Source organism: Acinonyx jubatus, chromosome A3, assembly GCF_027475565.1.
Source record: "Acinonyx jubatus isolate Ajub_Pintada_27869175 chromosome A3, VMU_Ajub_asm_v1.0, whole genome shotgun sequence".
Lineage (NCBI taxonomy): Eukaryota > Metazoa > Chordata > Mammalia > Carnivora > Felidae > Acinonyx > Acinonyx jubatus.
This window is the reverse complement of record NC_069388.1, coordinates 131,227,088-131,247,357: the sequence shown is the minus strand read 5'-3', so window position 1 is coordinate 131,247,357 and position 20,270 is coordinate 131,227,088. Positions and strand designations below refer to the sequence as shown.

The 20,270-nt window shown below is 48.9% G+C and overlaps 2 protein-coding genes across 10 annotated transcripts in view; one reads left to right on the top strand and one right to left on the bottom strand.

Moving 5' to 3' along the window:
- The window catches only part of ASAP2 (ArfGAP with SH3 domain, ankyrin repeat and PH domain 2), a 172,886-nt gene extending 166,576 nt beyond the window's left edge, over positions 1–6,310 (top strand). For 3 of the 5 annotated variants that reach the window (XM_027077843.2, XM_027077838.2, XM_027077841.2), the window contains 4 exons: positions 1,011–1,060; positions 1,496–1,587; positions 2,015–2,137; positions 3,799–6,310. In XM_027077843.2, the coding sequence (XP_026933644.2) occupies positions 1,011–1,060; positions 1,496–1,587; positions 2,015–2,137; positions 3,799–3,873 (340 nt within the window). In that variant the 3' untranslated portion in view covers positions 3,874–6,310. The remainder of the gene's footprint in view (positions 1–1,010; positions 1,061–1,495; positions 1,588–2,014; positions 2,138–3,798) is intronic. The other 2 variants (XM_027077842.2, XM_027077839.2) reach the window with 1 other exon arrangement.
- Positions 5,477–20,168, bottom strand: ITGB1BP1 (integrin subunit beta 1 binding protein 1). 5 transcript variants are annotated; one of them, XM_027077852.2, is made up of 8 exons: positions 20,030–20,167; positions 16,816–16,925; positions 14,827–14,931; positions 12,621–12,699; positions 11,140–11,276; positions 8,143–8,235; positions 7,468–7,617; positions 5,477–6,987 (listed from the first exon to the last, which is right to left on the bottom strand). In XM_027077852.2, the coding sequence occupies exons 3-8, from the start codon at positions 14,896–14,898 to the stop codon at positions 6,916–6,918; spliced, it is 603 nt and encodes a 200-aa protein (XP_026933653.1). In that variant the 5' UTR covers positions 14,899–14,931; positions 16,816–16,925; positions 20,030–20,167; the 3' UTR covers positions 5,477–6,915. The 5 variants fall into 5 exon arrangements, with proteins under 5 accessions (XP_026933653.1, XP_026933654.1, XP_026933657.1 ...); XM_027077853.2 differs by lacking the exon at positions 20,030–20,167 and adding an exon at positions 19,798–19,920; XM_027077856.2 differs by lacking the exon at positions 20,030–20,167 and adding an exon at positions 19,791–19,810.
- Between the last annotated feature and the right edge of the window lie 102 nt (positions 20,169–20,270).

Below are 20,270 nucleotides of genomic sequence, written 5' to 3'. Positions count from 1 at the left end.
GATCAGCCCCGTGCCTGTTTTTGTATGGCCCACAAGCTAAGGTGGTTTTCTCTTTTTTTCAAATGGTTGAAAACAACCAAAAGAAGTCTATTCATGACACATGAAGATTTTCTTTTTTTAAGTTTGAGAGAAAGAGAGCTCAGGAAAGGGGCAGAGAGAGAACCCCAAGCAGGCTCTGCATTGTCAGCCCAGAGCCCGACGCGGGGCTCGATCCCACAACCGTGAGATCGTGACCTGAGCCAAAATCGGGTTGGATGCTTAACTGACTGAGCCACTCAGGCACCCTGATACATGAAGATTCTATACAATTCAGATTCCGGTGCCCATAAATAAAGCGTTCGGCACATAGCCACGCTCCTTTGTGCATCATCCGTGGCTGCTCTCGTGCTGTGGTGGCAGCACTGGGTAGTCCTGATGGACTTTATAACCCACAGAGCCTCAACTGTCAGGCCCTTTAGCAAGAAGGTTTGCTGACTGGTGTCTTAGAGGCTCAGGCCTTTCCCGTAGGTATTTTGTAGTTGGGAGTGATGAAAGGCAAAGGGGGTCAGCATGATGATTTCTTTTTTTTTTTTTTTTTTTTTTTTTTTGAGAGAGAGAGAGTGAGTGCGAGTGGGAGAGAGGGGCAGAGGGAGATGGAGAGAAGCTCAAGCAGGCTCCACACTCAACGCTGAACCCGACACGGGGCTCGATCCCACGACCCTGGGATCATGATCTGAGCGAAAATCAAAGAGTCAGACACTCAACCGACTGAGCCACCCAGGCGCCCCCAGCATGGTGATTTCTGTCTTGACATTGACGGAAATCAAATGACGAGACGGGTCAGATGAGTGGGGCCTTCACACGTTAGACCTTTTAAGTTCCTTGAAAATAGGTGTAAAATCAGTGCCATGTTTCTTCACCTTCGTTCTGAGACGACACAGAAGGTTCCTTTATGAAGCGGTGTGGGGTGGGGACAGCTGATGTGCTATGGGGCCTCAGACGTCAATAAATCTACCTTCTCCTTCTTTTAGGGCTGACAAGTCGATCCCACTGAGCAACAAAGGCCAGCCGAGAGGACCTGGTAATGATTTCGTTTATGGGGTTCACTGCTGCGTGGTCCGTGGGGGCAAAGCGGGAGGCATTTCCAGCCGTGCTCAACCCTGTGTCGGGCCCAGCAGCCACCCTGCCTCTCACAGACAGGGCTGCTGTCTGCTGTGTCCTGTGTCTGGCCCCTTCTGATGGGGGCAGGGCAGGGAGGCCCCAGCAGGGATCTAGAAATCTGCAGAGGAGCTGGCGGCCTCTGTCCTGCTCTGTGACACTCACGTGCGCTGCACGCTTTACAGAGACTGATGGAAGTCACATGGTTCTTGGGCCTTTAGGGGACTTTTCACTCTGTAGATGAGAAAATCTCAGGAAAGCTGCCTTTCAGACATGACGCTGTGGCATTTATATTGTTTGTAACTCGCTGGTCACCACTGAGGGCATATTGTGAAGTTGATTCATTTTGGCCCTCAAGCAGTGGATCTCTCTGGAACAGAAGCTCTGGGTCCTCTGTCCAGCAGCGCGGTCCTCCAACCCCCAGCCCCCATGCCCAGGAAGTCACAGACCGTAAGTGGAAGGGCCCCTCCTTTCCTGCCTCTTTGCTCTGGCCAGCAGTGAGCGGGAGAGTCTCCGAGGAAACCAGTCTTGCCCTCTTCCCCAGGCGGGGCGGAGGGGAGGCTTCTTCCTGAATCTGGACGGGACACGACCACCGATCCGCAGTCGCAGGGCTCGGCTCCTCCGGCACGGGCACCGGGCTGCCTCACCCCCAGTTCTCTGCACTCAGCTGGGGTTGCTTCCCTGTCCTGCGAGCCTGGTAGAAGGTCCCCCTGCCCCTGAGCCACACGGACCTTCCCGCCCTGACACCCGTGGGCTCCCGGGCCTGCTGGGTCAGGAGCCCTGGGACCAATTAGAAACAAAGCAGCCCCACCCTCCGCCCCAGGAGCCGACGCCTCCCTGCCACACTGACCTCTGACCCTCCCGCTTCTCCATCCAGACCAAGTTAAAGCCCAAGCGGGTCAAAGCTCTCTATAACTGTGTGGCCGACAACCCAGACGAGCTGACGTTCTCTGAGGGGGATGTGATCATCGTGGATGGGGAGGAGGACCAAGAGTGGTGGGTGAGTCGGGGGTCTGGGCCCGGGGTGTGGCTGGGAGGGCAGAGGTGAGTCCCGGCCCACCTGGCACGAGAGGTCTGCTCGCAGGCGAGGCCCTCTGCCGGTGCATCCTCAGCCCTCAGGCCCATCTGCCCCCCACCTGTCTCTCCCGTGTACACCCACTTCTGAGCGGGCCCAGTCCCCCCCCCCCCCCGCCCCGGGTGGGTTTTCCCACGTGAGGGTGGGCGGGCACTGGGGCTGCAGTTCCCAGAGTTCACTTGAGGGCCTGAAATGAGGCCGTGAGTTTAGAGCCGGTACGATCCTCCCCCATACTGGGGCTCTGTGGGGGAGGCGTGTAAGAAGCCGACGTGGGGGCAGAGCCCCTGGGTGTCCGTCTGGGTCCTGAAAGGAGTGGTGACATCCAGGTGGGAGCAGGAACAGCAGGAGTGTGGGGGTTCGCCTGGCGACCCTGAGAGACCAGACCCCGCGCTCCACAGACTCAGGGACGCTGGGCAGCTTGCCCGTGTCGCAAAGCCTCTGTTCCTGAGCTGCTGCTGTGTGGCCGGCCTGCGCCCGCAGTGTGGGGACCTGAACTGACTCCCTCCCGACTGCCCCCAGCCCCCAGCGCTTTCACACCTCGTGTCCAACCCGGCACGAGGGTGGGGCCCCAGCCGGACAGTAGGCTTAGCCCTCTGGAAAATACCTGTTCATTTCAGAACCTGTGGAAAATACAGAAAGGTATAAAGAAGGAAATGCTGCCCATACTCTCACCCAAGTCTCATCAGTTGTATTAGGGCGATTTTCTTTTAGACTTTTATTTATCTCCATAATTTACCTTGTTCTTACTTGGTGTAGAACTTCTATAATTTACCCAGAGTGAAAATAAGTGAATCTGTGGCAGCCTTCGGTAAATGCTTGACTACATTTGAATAGAACCAACCACACGTTTGCCACTTTCTGGGACTTTGTAACTCACAAGCTTCTGACACTCAGTTTCTTCATTAAACAAAACAAAACAAAACATGAAGGCAATCGGGGGCAGTAGTCAGCCGTCCTGCCTGCCCCCCAAGAACGCCAGGGCCCTGGGGACTGTGCTTCTGGGCCGACACCTGGCCCACCCGTAATAGTCTTGCTTACACAGCCGGCATACCCCGCAGTTGACCCTTGAACCACGTGGGTGTGAACTGCGTGGGTCCACTTATGTGGGGAGTTTTTCTATGTCAATGCAGTGTAGCAAGCACTTGAATGTATTCTTTACTCCTTAGGATTTTCTTAACATTTTTTCTCTCTAGCTTTATTGTAAGAACACAGTATATATGACACCTGTCATATTGAAAATACGTGTTAACTTACCATGTATGTTATCTGGAAGGCTTCTGGTCAACAGGTTTACTAACGGCAAAGATTTGGGGGAGTCAGAGGTCATAGGTGGATCTCCAGCTTGGAGGGGGATGGCCGTGGCACTTCTAACCACCCCCCACCCCATGTTAAGGGTCAACTATATTTGAAACACGAGTGAAAGAAAAGAGGAAAAACAGTTTAGATGTCTGACCCAAGTAATTCCTTCCCAGAAGAAATCCTTCTGAACAAATCTTCCCTTTTTTTTTCCCAAATGCTATATAATGTCCTTCGAAGGTTCCAACATTTAGAATTTTTATAACCACCTGAACTTTTGCTCATTTCAGATTGGCCACATTGACGGAGATCCCAGTCGCAAAGGAGCATTTCCTGTATCATTTGTGCACTTTATTGCTGACTGAATTGCTACTGAACAAAAAAACACTTCTTTTAACGCTCGTTATGTTCCCGTTTTGTTATTGGTACCAAAACTCTTGCCAGAATGACCCGTTTCATGAAATGTATTGTACGGTAGCCCACTTTCTCTAACACCGCTCTTCTGTTTTACAAACTCAAAGGCAACTTTATGTGTCTAAATGAATTGTTTTTATAATTTGTGGTTTTCATGAAATACTGCCATACTTTTATTAGGAAAAACTGAATTTCCTAAAAGGTGAACTGAGAAGTTATTTTAACTACATAATCGAGACCCTCAATCTACAGATTTAGCTGAACCTAAAAGTTTGAGGATTAGAAATTCTTCAGCTTCCCTTGGCCTGCTTCTAGAGTCGGTCACTACAGTTGTCTTAGGTTGGTAAACTCGCTTTAGAAGTAGCCCAGTCCTGGACTGTCTAGAAGAAATGCTATCAGTTCACCTTTAAAGACTTTTTTTTTTTTTTTTTAAAGAAACCTTTAAAGAGTTCCTTTGAAATCCACCCAAGGCTTAGCTAAAGCGACTTGGAAATTTACACCTTAGCGTTGTACTTTCCAGCCCTCATCTGTGAGGTTGCAACTATCACTGTATTCTGCATGTGCGTGTAGCCTGTTGTGAACAATCCTGCTTAACCAAACTACCCGTGGTTTATTACGGCATATGGTCATAGCGCTTAATTCAGTTCCACGTTAGAGAAAACTGCATTTCCTGAATTTGGTTGAAAACTAAGGATGATGGATTGCAAAACAGTCCTTTAAACTAGTCTATATGCTTTAGGTGTCTTGGAACTTGCCTTCTTGACCCTCCTCCGTCACCCAGCTCGAGTACCGTGGCGCAGACCCCACGGTGTTCACACACACTTGCTGTTTCCTGTTGAGTGTACCACTGCCTTCCCTCTCCGGCTCCCCAAGAATGTTTACGCAATTTAGTGGCTTGTATTTATATACTATACCAACAGGAATGGTAGTTATACTGTCTTGAAATTGAATCTGTCCATTTGTAATCAAGAGCATATCCGAAATTTGTAGGTCCCGGGTAATACTCCTGAACAGACATCCCACTGTCACTGCCAAAACCCATCACGTCATTCTTACTGGGGGTGGGGGGATTAGGTTGTGTACGACAAACCAAAATTCATGAGTTTAACGAACTTGATTATCATACCTCTATTTAGTAATCGTGAGTATAAGATTCGTGATAGGAATATTGGACATTGTGGCACTCTCTGAAAATATATAGGCCTATAATGCCCACTCGGATTTTGACCAGAAGTGAAGGGAGAAGCTTAGGTCTAGGCTTGGAAAGCGAGGCGGCGATGTTTTCATCGCACGGTTACGATGGTACATTTGATCGGAGCAGCCTGTCTTTATTAGGCAAGACTCTTGTAAGTGCAGAGCTTTTTTTTTTTTATTATTATTAATTGCATTCTACTTTTTATTGTTTTTATAAAGGATAACAGAACAAACTGGAATGTTTTATGATGTGGTGTGGCAACTGCTTTTTGCCTTTCAAAGTTCCGGGTAAAAACGTTAGATCTGTAATTAAATTTGGTTGGGTTTTTGGTGTGTTTTTTTTTGTTTTTTGGTTTTTGGTTTTGTTTTGTTTTGTTTTTAAAGCACTACATGTATTGTCACTAATTGTTCATTTCTGTCGTTTGAACCCTTCATTTGGTTAATTCCCTCATAGATTTAAGAAAGTAAACAGGTATATTTTGCACAGTGCACTTCTTATGTATATTTTAACACAGTCCTTTTGCATTCGTGTCTTATAATCAGCCTTTTGACTACTTGGTGCCAGCTTTATAAGGAATTAAAGTTGATTCTCACTGACATTCAGACACCAGTCCCAAACTAATCTATCAGGTTCACTGGTACAGAAATATCTAGGAAATATTTTTTCCACTCGGCAATTTGGTGGTGCTATTGTGCAGTCGTTAACATTACTCTTGCCAGAGGAGAAATTCTAGTACCTTCCCTGCTAACATCCTTTCCTAGTTCTTTGCTCTTTGCAAATCAAAAAACAACCCGAGAGAAAGGAAAACATTGTAGATATCTATTTATATTTGAAGTTGACGCTTCGCGAACGTAGCTGCGGGACGCTGGCATGTCGCGTGCCGTTTTCCAGCAGACGCGACTTCGAGGGATGAGGCCCCACACGTGCACAGACTCCCAGCTCCCGTGTGGTCTGCTGAGGGGTGGATGGTGTGGCACGCAGCTCGGAACGCTACCTGAGACAATGATACTCCGTTCATTCGCTTGGTTGCTCTGATCTGGTTGCAGCGCAACTGTATATATTGTATAACCTAAATCAATTCTTATTTTCGTTGTCCTTAATGCAGTGATTTATAATTAGAGCATGTTCAGTAAGTTGGCTCTTCCCGCGAACTAGTCATTTGACTGGAAAAAAATAAAACACCTGTAAATGGACATAGTGTTATTTTTAATGTTTTTAATCCTTTAAGCATTGCATATTAAAATGGTCCTTTAGAAAAACCCACCAGCCTCCTGTACATGAGATTCTTTCTGTGCTGTTTAACACACGCGGTGATCTCTTGTCTGGGAACGCCGAGGTCGATGCTTTGGTGTCCGAGCACGTCCTCCTGACGGTGCACCTTCACGGTCTTACTTTTTGTGTCGTGAGCTGGCAGCGCTGCGTCGCTGTTCCAGACCAGGTGACCGGCGCTCCCAGCCGGCGGGGGGCCCACGTGCCGCCCCGGGGACAGTACGTGACCTCTGTGGAAAGCGCTCCGTGCTCGCCACTCACTGAGGGCACTTCTGTGACGCTTAGGTGTTAAGCTCATTTGTTTTAAAAGTGAGAGGGGAGGTTACTTTTTTAGTCGCAGAAAGCGGACAACCTTGTTGAGAGTTAACTCACCGTGATAAGACACATTTTAATAGAAAAGCAAATGATCAGTATGTTACACACCGCATTTCTTCGCTTTCACCACTTCCTACTCCCATAATAGCTCAACCCTGCAGACTGAAAACCACCGAACTCCCACACGAAGTCAGCTTCCACTTGATTGCAGAATTCAGGATTTCTCAGATGTTAATACGGAGTCAAAAGCGGTGGATAAAACTTTGCAGATGGCTTGTGCTTGCTCCTATATTAAGTGAAAAAGATAGAGTAAGAGACTTGGTCCATCTCTTCCTGAATTTCATTTGACCAGCAGAGGTACACATCGGACCCTCTTAACACCTCTCCTAAACCTGCACGTGTCATGTGCCCCCTTCCTGCGTGCCTTTAGAGAAGCATGCGTGGTAACTTGAAGCTGGCCTTTGGGAGGGACCTTGATGAGTCCGGAAGACAACAGGGACAGAACAGGAGGGGCTTCTGCTCAGGAGGGCACACCGCTTTGCCCACCGACCTTGTGACAGCCCCGACCTCGAGATCCCCGCTGGACAACTGCCCGCCTGTGGCAGGTCTGGCCAGCTGGCTGACCTGGGGCCAGTCACCCACACTACGCCAGGTGTCAGGCACGGTGGGTGGCATCTCTTCGGCCTCTGAGAAGACCGTAAGCACGCTGTGGTTTCACCGTCTCGTCTGATGAATGAGAGACTAAGCAAGCCAACTTGAACCTCACCAGGCTGTGGCACTGATAAACCCAGAGGCTGTATTCCTCATTGCTGGCATCTGTGGTCTTCAGAGCCAGCAAGCTTCTTCCTGCCCCCAGACCATCATCGTAACACACCATCCGGATGATTAAATACAGAGCGTGCCGATGCAGGACATCCTACGGAAGTCAGGAGAAGGCAAGACGGTGACTGTGTTACGGATGTTTTACGTACTTAATTTTCCGTGCAGAATCGTGAGGCTTTACACAGACAGCATGGCTATGGATCTGGCAGAAAACAGTTATATAGGCTTTTCACCCAAACGGACATTCCAGAATGTTCAGTTAATGGGGCAGTTTGCCTTCAGGGTTATCCCTTCCTACTTAAAATTCCAGAAAGACAGGAATAAGATCTGAGTTCATGAGCCTCTTCTCTATGCCAAGCTTCCAAGCTGACATCTGCCCTGAGCTGGCATGAGATCCTAAGTTAAAAACGCATTAGGGGCCAGCAGTGTGGGGTGCTGGTGGGGCCCTACCATACAGGAGGAGCAAAAGGGGGTCTCTGTTACCTCTCAGAAATCAGTCATTTTTTTAAGACCAGCTGCCAGGAACATTTACCAACCAACAATTCCACAAACAGCAGAGAAAACTACAAGTGGCCCCTTCCCAGCCTGCCTCCCAGATTCTCTAAGAAATATTACTTACATACTGATCTGATGTTGACACTTTTATACCATACTTGGAAACTCCCATAATAAATTCTTCCTCCAGAGGAACGAAAGGCAACTTTCCATCTTGCTTTAAAGTAAAAATAAATTACATGGTCTACATTAACAATTATGTCACATTCCTTAAATCTCATTAGTCAAGTTTAGCTTCTGGCCATCACAAACCCAAACCCTTTTAAGAATGCGGGGTAGGGGCGCCTGGGTGGCTCAGTCGGTTGAGCGGCTGACTTCAGCTCAGGTCACGATCTCGCGGTCCAGGAGTTCGAGCCCCGCGTCGGGCTCTGGGCTGATGGCTCAGAGCCTGCAGCCTGCTTCTGATTCTGTGTCTCCCTCTCTCTCTGCCCCTCCCCTGTTCATGCTCTGTCTCTCTCTATCTCAAAAATAAATAAAACGTTAAAAAAAAATTTTTTTTTTAAAGAATGCGGGGTACACAAGGGGCGCCTGGGTGGCTCAGTCGGTTGAGCATCCGACTTTGGCTCAGGTCATGATCTCACAGTTAGTGAGTTCCCGTCCCTCGTCGGGCTCTGTGCTGACAGCTCGGAGCCTGGAGCCTGCTTCAGATTCTGTGTCTCCCTCTCTCTCTGCCCCTTCCCCAGTTGGGTTCTGTCTCGGTCTCTCAAAACAAAATAAACATTAAAAAAAAAAAAAAAAGAATGCAGGGTACACAGTAGCCTGGCAAGAATCGTTCTCCAAAGAGGCAGAAGCAAAACTTTCACCAGGATTTTGTTCTGTTTTCACAGTTCACAGAGCTGAGCAAAATTCACATCCATTTGTCTTGACGTTAATAATTTCAGTTATAAACTGAAAATATTTCTCACAGGTCCCAGGGATGCTTAAACGTTTACATCAGAAAAATAAAGCTATTGGGGCACCTGGGTGGCTCAGTAGATTAAGCGTCTGACTTCAGCTCAAGTCATGATCTCATGGTTTGTGAGTTCAAGCCCTCATCAGGCTCTCTGCTGTCAGCACGGAGCCTGCTTCAGATCCCTGTCCCCCTCTCTCTGCCGCTCCCCCGCTTGCATGCACACGCCCTCTCTCTCAAAAGTAAACACTAAAAAAAAAAAAAGTATTTAGATCCTAAATGTATGTTTTTAAGTTTATTTTGAGAGAGCGTGCGTGTGTGTGAGAGTGGGGGAGAGGGGGAGAAAAATCCCAAGCAGGCTCCACACTGTCAGCGCAGAGCCCAATGTGGGGCTCGAGCTCATGAACTGCAAGGTCATGACCCAAGCTGAAATCAAGAGTCGGATGCCCAACCAACTGAGCCATTCAGGTGCCCCTAAAGGTATTTAGATCTTAAAATACTCCAAGCTTATGCTGATGTCAGCACATGAAACCACCAGGAAACGGCTGCAGGAAGCACGTTTCAAAGCCACTTTACACCCTTCCCAGCTGTTAGGTAGGTCTGGGTCCCCCCCTCCCCCCCCCCCCCGCCCTGTCCCAGGGCTTTGAGCTTGATGAGCAGATGACACCTGATGGTTTCCCTAGCAGATTATCCAGTTCTATCCTAAGTCAGAATACTGCCTAACTTGTCTTCTGCACAACTAACAAGATAGCGTTGGCATTCAGTAGATGTTCCGTGCCGTAAACGTTTGTGTGGAAACATTTGCCTACGCTAAGGAAATTCTGATAAAGAAGCTATGTCTGCATGCCTCCATTCTTGGCTCCTCGCATGGTTCTAGTAACCTCCTGCCAGGGACCTCTCACCGTGGGCTTCCAGCATTTCAAGAATCAAAAGATGGGATAATAGCAATGCTATTGTCACTGATGGAATTTTGACAAGCCCGGGGTGATCTGAGAAACTTAGCGGTCCTTATCAGAATGAAAATAATCCGAGTCCACTTCTGGGGGGAACATTAGCCATCCTTCAGTACGATGCTTGGACTGGTTGTTGCTTGCACACTTCTGCAATGACGGTATCCCAAACTGAACGCTGGGGTACTAACTGTATCAGTCCAGACTATCAAGAGGTCTCTGTTAGATGGCAAATTAGATTGGCTTATTCCCCTCAGACAGAAGAGACTTCCTGTGCTTTCCTGAGGACGTGACTTTGTATCTAATGATCCCATTCTCCATGATTTACCAGACCAAACATCCCTAGACTAACCAGCACTCTCTGAACCGACAGAGGAGTCTTCCACTGTGGTAATAACCCTTTGTTAAACACAAAGACCTGTGTGGAAATTCATTTTGTGGAAATTCAGGAAGCAATTTAAGTCTTTTGGTTCGTCCACTTCCACACTGGCAAGGGCACAGGTTTTGCAGTATTTTATGCACTAACTGTACATCTTTGATTTATCTTAATTTTTATTCTTAATTTTCCTTCATAATTATTTTGTCTAAATCTTCTTGACTAGGGTATGTTTTGTTTTGTTTTTTAATTTGAGAGAGAGTGTGCAAGCAGGAGAGAGGGGCAGAGGGAGAGAGAGAACCTTAAACAGTCTCCACATTTAGCATGAAGCCCAACATGGGGCTCGATCCTGCAACTCTGGGATCATGACCGGAACCGAAATCAAGAGTTGGATATTCAACCAACTGAGCTACCCAGGCACCCCACTGACTGGGATGTTTTTGAAACCCACTTCACCTCAATTCTTGTTGCCAGCAGGGTATTCATTGATAGGTCAACACCACTATGAGTTAGATTATTCAAAGAGCTGTAACTAGTTCAACGGAAATACAGTAAGGTTTGCCAGACTGTTTGAAAAGACAAACTTATGGTGTGTAACCAGTCACGGCACTCGGCTCCTCATTTAAATGAGGAGCTCAGTCAGCCCCAAGAACGTAAAAAGTGCTGTTTTTTGAAGGAAAGAACTGTCCCTGTTCCCTTGAGACTCCGTCCTACACACCTTGTACCACCTATAACCACAGTGCTCAGTAAACATTGTAACAGTGATAAAAGCATGGAACATTTTCTCCAAAGCCATGAATTTATTCTCTAGAATGTTCTACTATTATTATTATTTTTTTTTTTTACCTGGGCAACATCTATATAATTTATCAGGTCTAGGGGCCCTTCAAGACTTTTCCCTTCAGAGAATTTCAGTTTCTCAATGGCACCAACATATTTTATTCGAAATTCTGCACAGGTATCTGAAGTGTTATTGCTTTGTCCTAAAGGTGAAAGAAAAATTGTTAATGGTAAGACTTCAAAAGAAATATCTGCGCTACAGGGTATCCTCAACCCCTTTGCAAATAAAAAACAGACGGTCATCAGAACTTCACCATTAATGAAAATAAAAAACTTTTAATGCAAAATTATTTGAAGTAATAGGAAAGAACTTGGAATTTCACTAACCGTTTCCTCAGTGACTCATAATACACTAAACATAAAAATCTCAACAGGAATAAACCAAAACACAGGAGAAAAATAAATTGTCAACTAGATAATGATTGGGTACCTTCATGACACGTTAAAATATTTAGAGTTTTTTTGGTTTGTTCTTCCTCTTTACCATATTAACTATTAATTTGCTTTCCCCATTCAGCAAATCTGGTCTACCGCTACCGGTCAAAAAAAAAAAAAAAAGAAAAAAAAGAAAAATCGCAATTTTTTTTTTTCATGTAGATGGAATAATGCCAGACAGGAAGTCCCTTCACATTAACAGATGTTACGTTACACGACAGATGGCATCAGGCTGCAGAACCGTGTGGGCTGGAAGATCTAGCCAGTCCCAAAATTACCACAAAGCACTACGTAATCTTCCACGTTAAAGGAATACTACGTGGTTACTTTTAGGTTATGTTTATGTAGAAAAAGATGCCCAGGTTTTTAATGTTTTTAAGACATCTGGAAGTAAAAATAATAGACCTTACGCTGCCATAAGCTCTTTTACATCATATGGTTCCTGCCTTCATCCCACCCCTCTGCCATCCCCACTTTCATAGACCGATTAGTCTCTGATCCTGAAGGGAAAAGTAGAAAGAGTGTAGACAAAATATATATATATTTTTATATTTCCAGTTAGACTCTAGCCGTTTATTGGCCTGGGTGAGAAGGTACCTTTTGATTTCTCAGGAGCTACTAATTTCAGGTGGCTGCATAAATGTTTTGGAGACTGACAGATGCTACCCTCCCAACAGCAAGATGCTTCTCCCACGGCCCTCAAGCAAGGTCATTCCAATAGAACTCACACTTTGCCACCCCATGTCCTGAAAAGCTGTTTTGAAACCCCTAAATTGTTACCATGCTATTTTTCACACGTGTTTGCTCTAGAAGCCATGACGAGCAGATCGCCCACGTGTGCCAGCACCACCAAGGCAGTGGCTTTCGCCAGCCATTTCAACCCACGTCCCACCAGATCTTGGGCCATTTCCAAACTCTTGTCCAAAATGGCAGAGGAGAAAAAAAACAAACAAAAAAAACCCCAGCGCACAAGAACTCGTTGTGCTACCCCGGTTAACACTCTGTGAACACCGGTTAAAAGCCTTAATAAGTGGCCCAACTCTTCTCCGTACCTGAGCTTTTGGTAGAATCTGTATCGAGGCTGGCCACAGTGCTGGATCGTGAGAGCCCGCCAAGGCTGGAGTCTACAGACTGAGAAATAACAAACAAAAATGGAAACAGAATTAGAAGCACTGTCTTCTCTCAAATCCTCTAACAAACACTCAAATTACTTCTTATAGTTGAATCAACACATACAAAAGCAGGTCGACTATTCAGGCAGGTCGAATGTGACAGATTGTTCTAAAGACAAATTCTATAGCAAACTTCAAAAAACAGGTGGTCCCAACTGCTCCTACCATAACAGCATCAGATAAACACGGTGTGGACATTCCCAGTATACACCACAGCCGTTACACCCGCCTCCTTGTAAGACACCTGGTAGTTAGGTCGTTGTGTGAAAATCTACGCCTTGCTTTCACTTAGTTTCCACTGACCCCAAAAAGAACCCGGTGCAGAAAGCAGGCAGGGGGCATGATCCCGTATCATAAATGAGCAAAGATACCCAGCGGGGTGAAGTGATTCACCCACGGTTACATCTAGAAAATACCCCAGACTTCCAGTCGAGGCCTAATCCCCGTTCCCGCGCCTCTGCAATTACTCTGACGAGGACGTGGCTCACGCGGTCACGCACAGGCCGACCGGCAACCAGAGCACAATTCTCAATGTGAATTGCAGAGAAAACTCAATGAAACTGTTAAGCAAAACACAAAGCATCATCCATGTTAGCGTGGTCTGTTCTATAGAATCGTACCCTGGGTAGGCTTCATTTCGTTAGAAATGGCGTTCCGTGAAAATTCCTGATTCAAAAAATTAGCCACTGTTTTTCACCTCAAATCAAAGTGAGATTTTAAAAGTACAACGTACTCATATTTTTTCCGGGTTCGAGAAGTGAAATCGAGGAGAATACAAAACTGTTTCAGGCCTTATATATGTTTTTTCCCCTTTCCCGTCGTGGCGCTTCTTAGGGCAGAACGTACAATGAGAACAGAGCTGTAGGCACACAGACGTTCACCGTAACGTTCCGTGTGGGACTGAAAACTGGAAAGAGCGTACACACTCAGGGTGGGGGGAAGGCAGCTGGAACTGAGATGTTGTTACAACTGCCACAGGGCGGGCGGTCACCATCATCTTGGGGCTCAGGCCCTCGCTCCACGGCGGGTGGCCCCTTCCGCACCTCTCCGGGCCCCACCGGCCACCTCAAAGAACCCGTGGCCCGGAACCAACATCTCAGGCCGTTAGCAGGTTCCCTCTGGAGTCCGCAAAATCCGAGCTCCGGTCTTGCTCTGCCCGAGCAGGTCAAGGCCCCTTTATCCGCTCTCTCATCGAGAGAACGACACTGGGCCGGACCAGATGCCCAGGCTGGGGGCCCCACACAAGGGCCGCAGAGGTAACAGTGGGAAGCTTCTCGATCAGCCTCAGTTCAAAACCCTTCAGGAAACGGTCGATTTTTCCCACTCTCGGGCAGGATTCCGAAAGACGTCAAATTCCTGTGCCTCTGGCTAGAAGCCCACCGGCTCAGTGAGACTCCCGAGTGGCCGTCACGGGGTCTTCCGCCACCGAGGCGTGGCCGCACGGGCTAGCGCAGGGCTCACCTCCCCGGGGGCGGGCACCTGCCCACGTTGTGCCATGGGTTCCTCTCCCACCCCACCGCGTGCCGGCACTGAGCACACTCGTCGCTTTCGAACCGAGAGCTCGGGAGGGGGTGGAAAGGGTAGCGGTGAAACCGAGAAACACAGGCCGGTCCCGGGACGGGGACTCAGGCCTCTGAGGCCCCTTTACAAACCACATTCTCCCTCTCTCCAGAGCCCTAACCGTGGCATTTGCCTCACCATCCACCTAGCTCAGCGGTAAGTGAATAGAACCACAGTTATGTACACACGACCACCGGTCCCAGGATTCGAGCGCTCCGGCCCCCCGACTGCCTGCAATTTCTATCGTGTAAAATGCTGCGAAGTCGGTGTTTCACTGAGACCGTTCACCCGTCCTCTGTCCCAGCTGGGTTCGGGCATGGGAGAATCTCGGCAGATCTCCACAACAGAACGGAGTTAAATCGCGCGCGGGATGATGCGTCTCTGGCGCCAACAATGGATGTGAAGACGCGCCTAGTCCGGAAAACACCGGCAGCTGTGCCGCGGTTGGTACCTTCGCGCGGTGCCAGTGAGGACAGACAAGCTTCTGCCCGCTTTAGGGTTCCGTTCCTACGTCCGCTCCCCCTACCTTGCTCTTAGTACTGATTTCACTGCTCTGGGAACTGCTGCTACTGTGCCGTTTTTTGCCTTTCCGGAACATTTCTCACCGTTGCTCGGTGCAGAGGAGCTCCCCCTGGAAGGACAAACGGTAGTTAGTCACGGCAGGAGAAATAACCCCCCGTCGCTTTACGCATCGCAGGAATAAAGGTCACCAATTCCTTCTGGGTTCCCTCACCGGAAACGAATATTCTCCTTCGACCACGGAAGCCGGAGGCTGCTGTTTCGTTCTTTTTTTCTTTTTAAACTTGAAAAATCCGACGCAATGAACCAGAAGGACAGAAACCTTCCTGGCCTATCCAGAGGCGTGAGAAGCATCGTTCTCAGGAGTCACACACACACACACACACACACACACACAGGGGCGTGACAAGCATCATTCTCAGGGGTCACACACACACACACACACACACAGGGGCGTGAGAAGCATCGTTCTCAGGGGTCACACACACACACACACACACACACACAGGGGCGTGAGAAGCATCATTCTCAGGGGTCACACACACACACACACAGGGGCGTGACAAGCATCGTTCTCAGGGGTCACACACACACACACACACAGGGGCGTGAGAAGCATCGTTCTCAGGGGTCACACACACACACACACACACAGGGGCGTGAGAAGCATCGTTCTCAGGGGTCACACACACACACACACACAGGGGCGTGAGAAGCATCGTTTTCAGGGGTCACACACACACAGGGGCGTGAGAAGCATCGTTCTCAGGGGTCACACACACACACACACAGGGGCGTGAGAAGCATCGTTCTCAGGGGTCACACACACACACACACACACATACACACACAGGGGCGTGAGAAGCATTGTTCTCAGGGGTCACACACACACACACACACAGGGGCGTGAGAAGCATCGTTCTCAGGAGTCACACACACACACACATACACACACAGGGGCATGAGAAGCATCGTTCTCAGGGGTCACACACACACACACACACACAGGGGCATGAGAAGCATCGTTCTCAGGGGTCACACACACACACACGCAGGGGTGTGAGAAGCATCGTTCTCAGGGGTCACACACACACACACACACACACACAGGGGCGTGAGAAGCATCATTCTCAGGGGTCACACACACACACACACACAGAGGCATGAGAAGCATCGTTCTCAGGGGTCACACACACACACACACACACAGGGGCGTGAGAAGCATCGTTTTCAGGAGTCACACACACACACACAGGGGCGTGAGAAGCATCGTTCTCAGGGGTCACACACACACACACACACACACACACGTCATCTACTCCTCAAAACACTCAAGTGCCTCACCGCTCTTTAATCAGTTCAAGACCTTAGTAAAACATGTGACGTATTAGCTGACCAACCAAGGCACTGAGATTCAGCTGCTGTCTCAGGGTCACATCCTGAGAATGGTCGGGCTTAGAACGGAAGCCCAGAAATGCGCACTTTTCTCCAGGTCTGGAGCGAATTTTAAGAAAAAACGGACATAAAAACATTCCAAGGTGCCAGCTCTCCCCTCCGCACTCTCGTGAGGCCAAGGAAGGAGGCGGCCTTGAGTCTTCCAAAGTCAGTCTTGTATGTATCTTTTTCTTAGGTAATAATTAACGCCTTGGAAGCAAAATTTATACTTGCCTGTTTCACGGGAGCACATCTATTATAGTTGAAAAATTGCTAAGTAACCTGCATGGCAATGCTTCATAGTTCACATGCTTCCAAATGCATCACGTCACTGTTCTCACAGCAACCTGGTGACACATTCATTTGCTCCAGATGTTGTTTTAAGGGTTTCCCTCATCTGTGCCACATATTATGCTGGGGGCTTACAGAAGGTAGGTTATAATCTGCATTTTATACATGAGGGAACTGTGACCCATCTTTCAGGAGGATTTATGAGTAAGATAACCTAACCAATTTTTACTAAGGACTGGATCCTACCAAGGGAACAAGGGAATCTGCTTACGGTAGAACGAATACTATTTTATTGTCTTCAAAGCTCCCACAGACGGCCGTGTGCACAGAGAGCTTCCTGTCATTCCGACATGATCAGTTCTTTTCAGAAAAACAAGGTACCTGATGAAGGAACAAGAATGACTAAATCGTGGGGTGGTCACTGAATGTCCCTGCTCCCGTGAGAAGTTTCTCCCACTCTATCTGGAGACCTCATCATTCTCAGGCCACTCACCAGTGTCTGTCCTTAGGCCACTTGCCCAAGACTGAGTTCCAAGCCCAAGCTTTTTCACTAGCCCCATCATCCAACTTATTTCTACATTTTTGATTCATCTGTGGAGTAGCAAGAAAATCTGATTCGTTCATTCATTCCTGGGTACCCAGCGAGCACCTTTTAGATGCTGGGAGAGTGAATAAGTCAGGTAAAGGCCCTGACCTCAGGAGGCCCATTCTCAGAAAGATGAGACAGACCAACAAGAAAACCGAATACACACACATTGTTAGGAAAGAACTGTTATGAGGGAAATGAAGGCAAGCTCAGGAGACGCAGATGATGGAAGGAAGGGTGAGCACATTAGAAAAAGATGCTCCGAGGAAGTGAGCAATAAGGAGACGTGAAGAAGGAAAGGAGGGTGGCCGCACAGGTGCGGAGGAAAAGCAGTCCAGCAGAGAGCAGGGCAAGTGCAAAGGTCCTGAGGGCACATGTCTGCTGCCAGGAACAGCGAGAGGCCACCTTGGCTTTCACGGGAGCAGGAGGGAGAGGGACAGATGAACAGAAAGGTGCAAGGGGGTTTTGCAAACCACAACAAAAGTCTGGGGGTTAGGTTTAACAGCAAGACTCCAGAGGCTGTTAAAAGGCAGTCAAGTGATAGGATCAGACTTCTGTTTTAGAAAGATGACTGGCTGTGGGTAGAGAACTAGCCGCAGAAGGTGTAAGTAAAAGGAGGGAGACTAGCAGGCTACTGAAGATCATTTGCTGCCACCGATCACCTTGCATTCATGGGATGCTTTTCAGTAAGAACAAGATGGCAAGAGAGCCTTATTCCAAAGTCTGCACAAACTGCGTTAACCTAGCAGCATAAAGCACCATGTTAGCAGTCTCTAATAAGTCAAAATATTGCACAGCACATTTAAGGACATTATATCTTATGTGTGTGTGTGTGTGTGTGTGTATGTTTCAATATACAACTATTTTAAATATGACTTTAAAATAAAATTTTATGCCATCCCTAGTGAAATCCTGAAGCATCCCTTCAAGTCCCTGGAATACTGGAATGCTTTGGAAATCGGCACACTGGCACAATCACGCCTTTGCTGCTCCTTAAGACTTTCTTTCCACCACCGATTGAGAAGCTGAGGGAGGGAAAGGCACTTATTAAAGTCTTTGATATCTGCTGCTATTTTGATGCATGTTCTGGAGCAAATTATTCTTGTCTCTAAATTATTCACGCACACAAATGAGGCCAAAGATACAGATTGTCACTTGGATGTTCCAAACTTACCAAATGCAAAAAATGGCTGAAGCAAACCCTTCACCTTCCCTTCCGTATCTGCTCTGCTCCTCTCCTTTCCCTTTCAGTAAATTATTATTATTTCTGGTGGAAACCAGGAAGTCATCAACTCCGCAATGTCCTCCAAGCCCCACCTCCAATAAAATACTAAGATCTGCTGAATAAACCTCCTGAACCGTTGGCTCATCCACACCTCTAACAGGTGCATGCCATCACTAGGCCGCTGCTGGGTATAATCACTCTTTCATCACCTGATGAAAGCAGTGCGTCCCCAACCCACAGCAAGACACAGATGCACAGAGTTTGGCATGCGACTTAAGGAAGGAATTCATGTCCCAACGGGACTCCTTGCCACTTTAAAGCTACTACCAACCTCCAGCTAAAAAGATTTCTTTAAAACTCAAATCTGATGTCAATAATGTGCTTAAAATCTTTCACTGGCTCTCCAAAGTTAGAGAGAGTGGAGTCAAAGCTCTTGGCCAGGACATGCAAGGTCCTCCGTGACGGGGGCTCCTATCGACCTCTCCAGTCTCGTCTTCCACGACCAGCTTCGCAGGTTCATCTGGAAGGAATGCAAAGAGCAGGCACACAGCTCCCTGTTTCCATGCTTTGCTCCTGCCATTCTGTCTGCCTCAGACGCCCTTCCATCTTTTTATTCATTCAGCTAACTTTACTCACCTTTCAAGACTCTGTTCAGGCTTCTTCTTTACTAGAAAGCCTCCTTCGGACCTCCAGGTTGGGCTAAGGCACCGGCACTGCACAGCTTGAGCATACACCCTGGTCATAGCATCAGCCGGCTATTGCCCACTTGGAACTATCTTACTCTATCTTACTTGGAACTCTCTCAACTGTGAGCTCCTCAAAGATGGGGGCTAGGTATTTCATCTGTGTACCCAACGTCTGGCACAGACTGGCAAAGGACACGTTTAATGAACTGAAGAACCTTCTCCCAGATACCAATTTCCTGTCCTGAACACCTACCGTGTGCCGCCCAGTGCTGGGCGCTATACAAACCTGTAACCCTCGCTACTGACCAGCAAGGCTGCAGTATCACACAGCCCCTTTCAAATGAAGAAGCCAAAACTCTAAGCGTCCTGCCCCAGGTCGCTAGGCTAATAATGGGTGGGGCCAAGTTTGGAACCTAAGACAGACCCGACCGCCGAAGCTCTTTCCAGACCCTACCCTGCTTCCCACGTAGTCCGCACTGTTGTGTTGCGCCTGCCACGTGCAGGTGCGCAGGATTAAAGCAAACAGGACAGACACCACGCCGGCCCTTCGCGGTGGGGGAAGGGGGCTGGAGCCGTGGAGAAACCAAGAGGAGCCGGCACAAAAAGCGCTCCTCACGGCCCCACAAAGCGGAGTCCGACTCCGGAAGCAGCCCCGCGGAGGCTCCCACTCCTGTCTCCGTGTCCGACGGGACCGATCCACACACGACACCTGCCGTCACAAGCGCTGCAGTCCCACCCCAAACAGGAACCTGGCACCTGGGGCACCGCATCCTCCCGCAGGCCCGGGCCTGCTCCTCCACTCCCGCCGCCCGCTCCGCGCCACCTGGGGACTTGGGTCCCCGGCCCCGGGAAGGCGGGTCCCGGGGGAGACCGCAGCCCCCGCGGCCCCACCCATCCGCCCTACCGCGGGCCTCCCCGCCCGCACCGCCTTCGGGACCCGCGTTCCCGGCCAGGCTCAGTCCGGGACCGGCCAGGGCCCGGCTCTCACCTCACAGCCTCTGGCCCGCCCCTGGGGCCGCCTGCGGTCGGGGTCAGACGCCCACAGCCCAGGCAGCGGACACTGGGGCAGCCACTCCAGTTCGAATTCCAGTGCCAGCTTTTCCGGCGCCCCAGGCCCCGCCCGCCGGGCCCCGCCCCCGAGGCGTCGCGCAGGCGCAGAACTGACCCCGCCCCAGGTTTCCGGACTCCGCTGAGGGGAGGAACCTCGCGTCCCTGTTTCTCCGACCGGA

What these genes read in the sequence shown, in the direction of transcription:
- ITGB1BP1 (XM_027077857.2), bottom strand. Translation starts at nt 14,898, where the DNA reads ATGTTCCGGAAAGGCAAAAAACGGCACAGTAGCAGCAGTTCCCAGAGC. An exon ending in AAATCAGTACTAAGAGCAAG is followed by an intron (nt 12,700 to 14,826) that starts GTAGGGGGAGCG and finishes GTTATTTCTCAG; the next exon opens with TCTGTAGACTCCAGCCTTGG. An exon ending in TGTCAACATCAGATCAGTAT is followed by an intron (nt 7,618 to 8,142) that starts GTAAGTAATATT and finishes TGACTTCCGTAG; the next exon opens with GATGTCCTGCATCGGCACGC.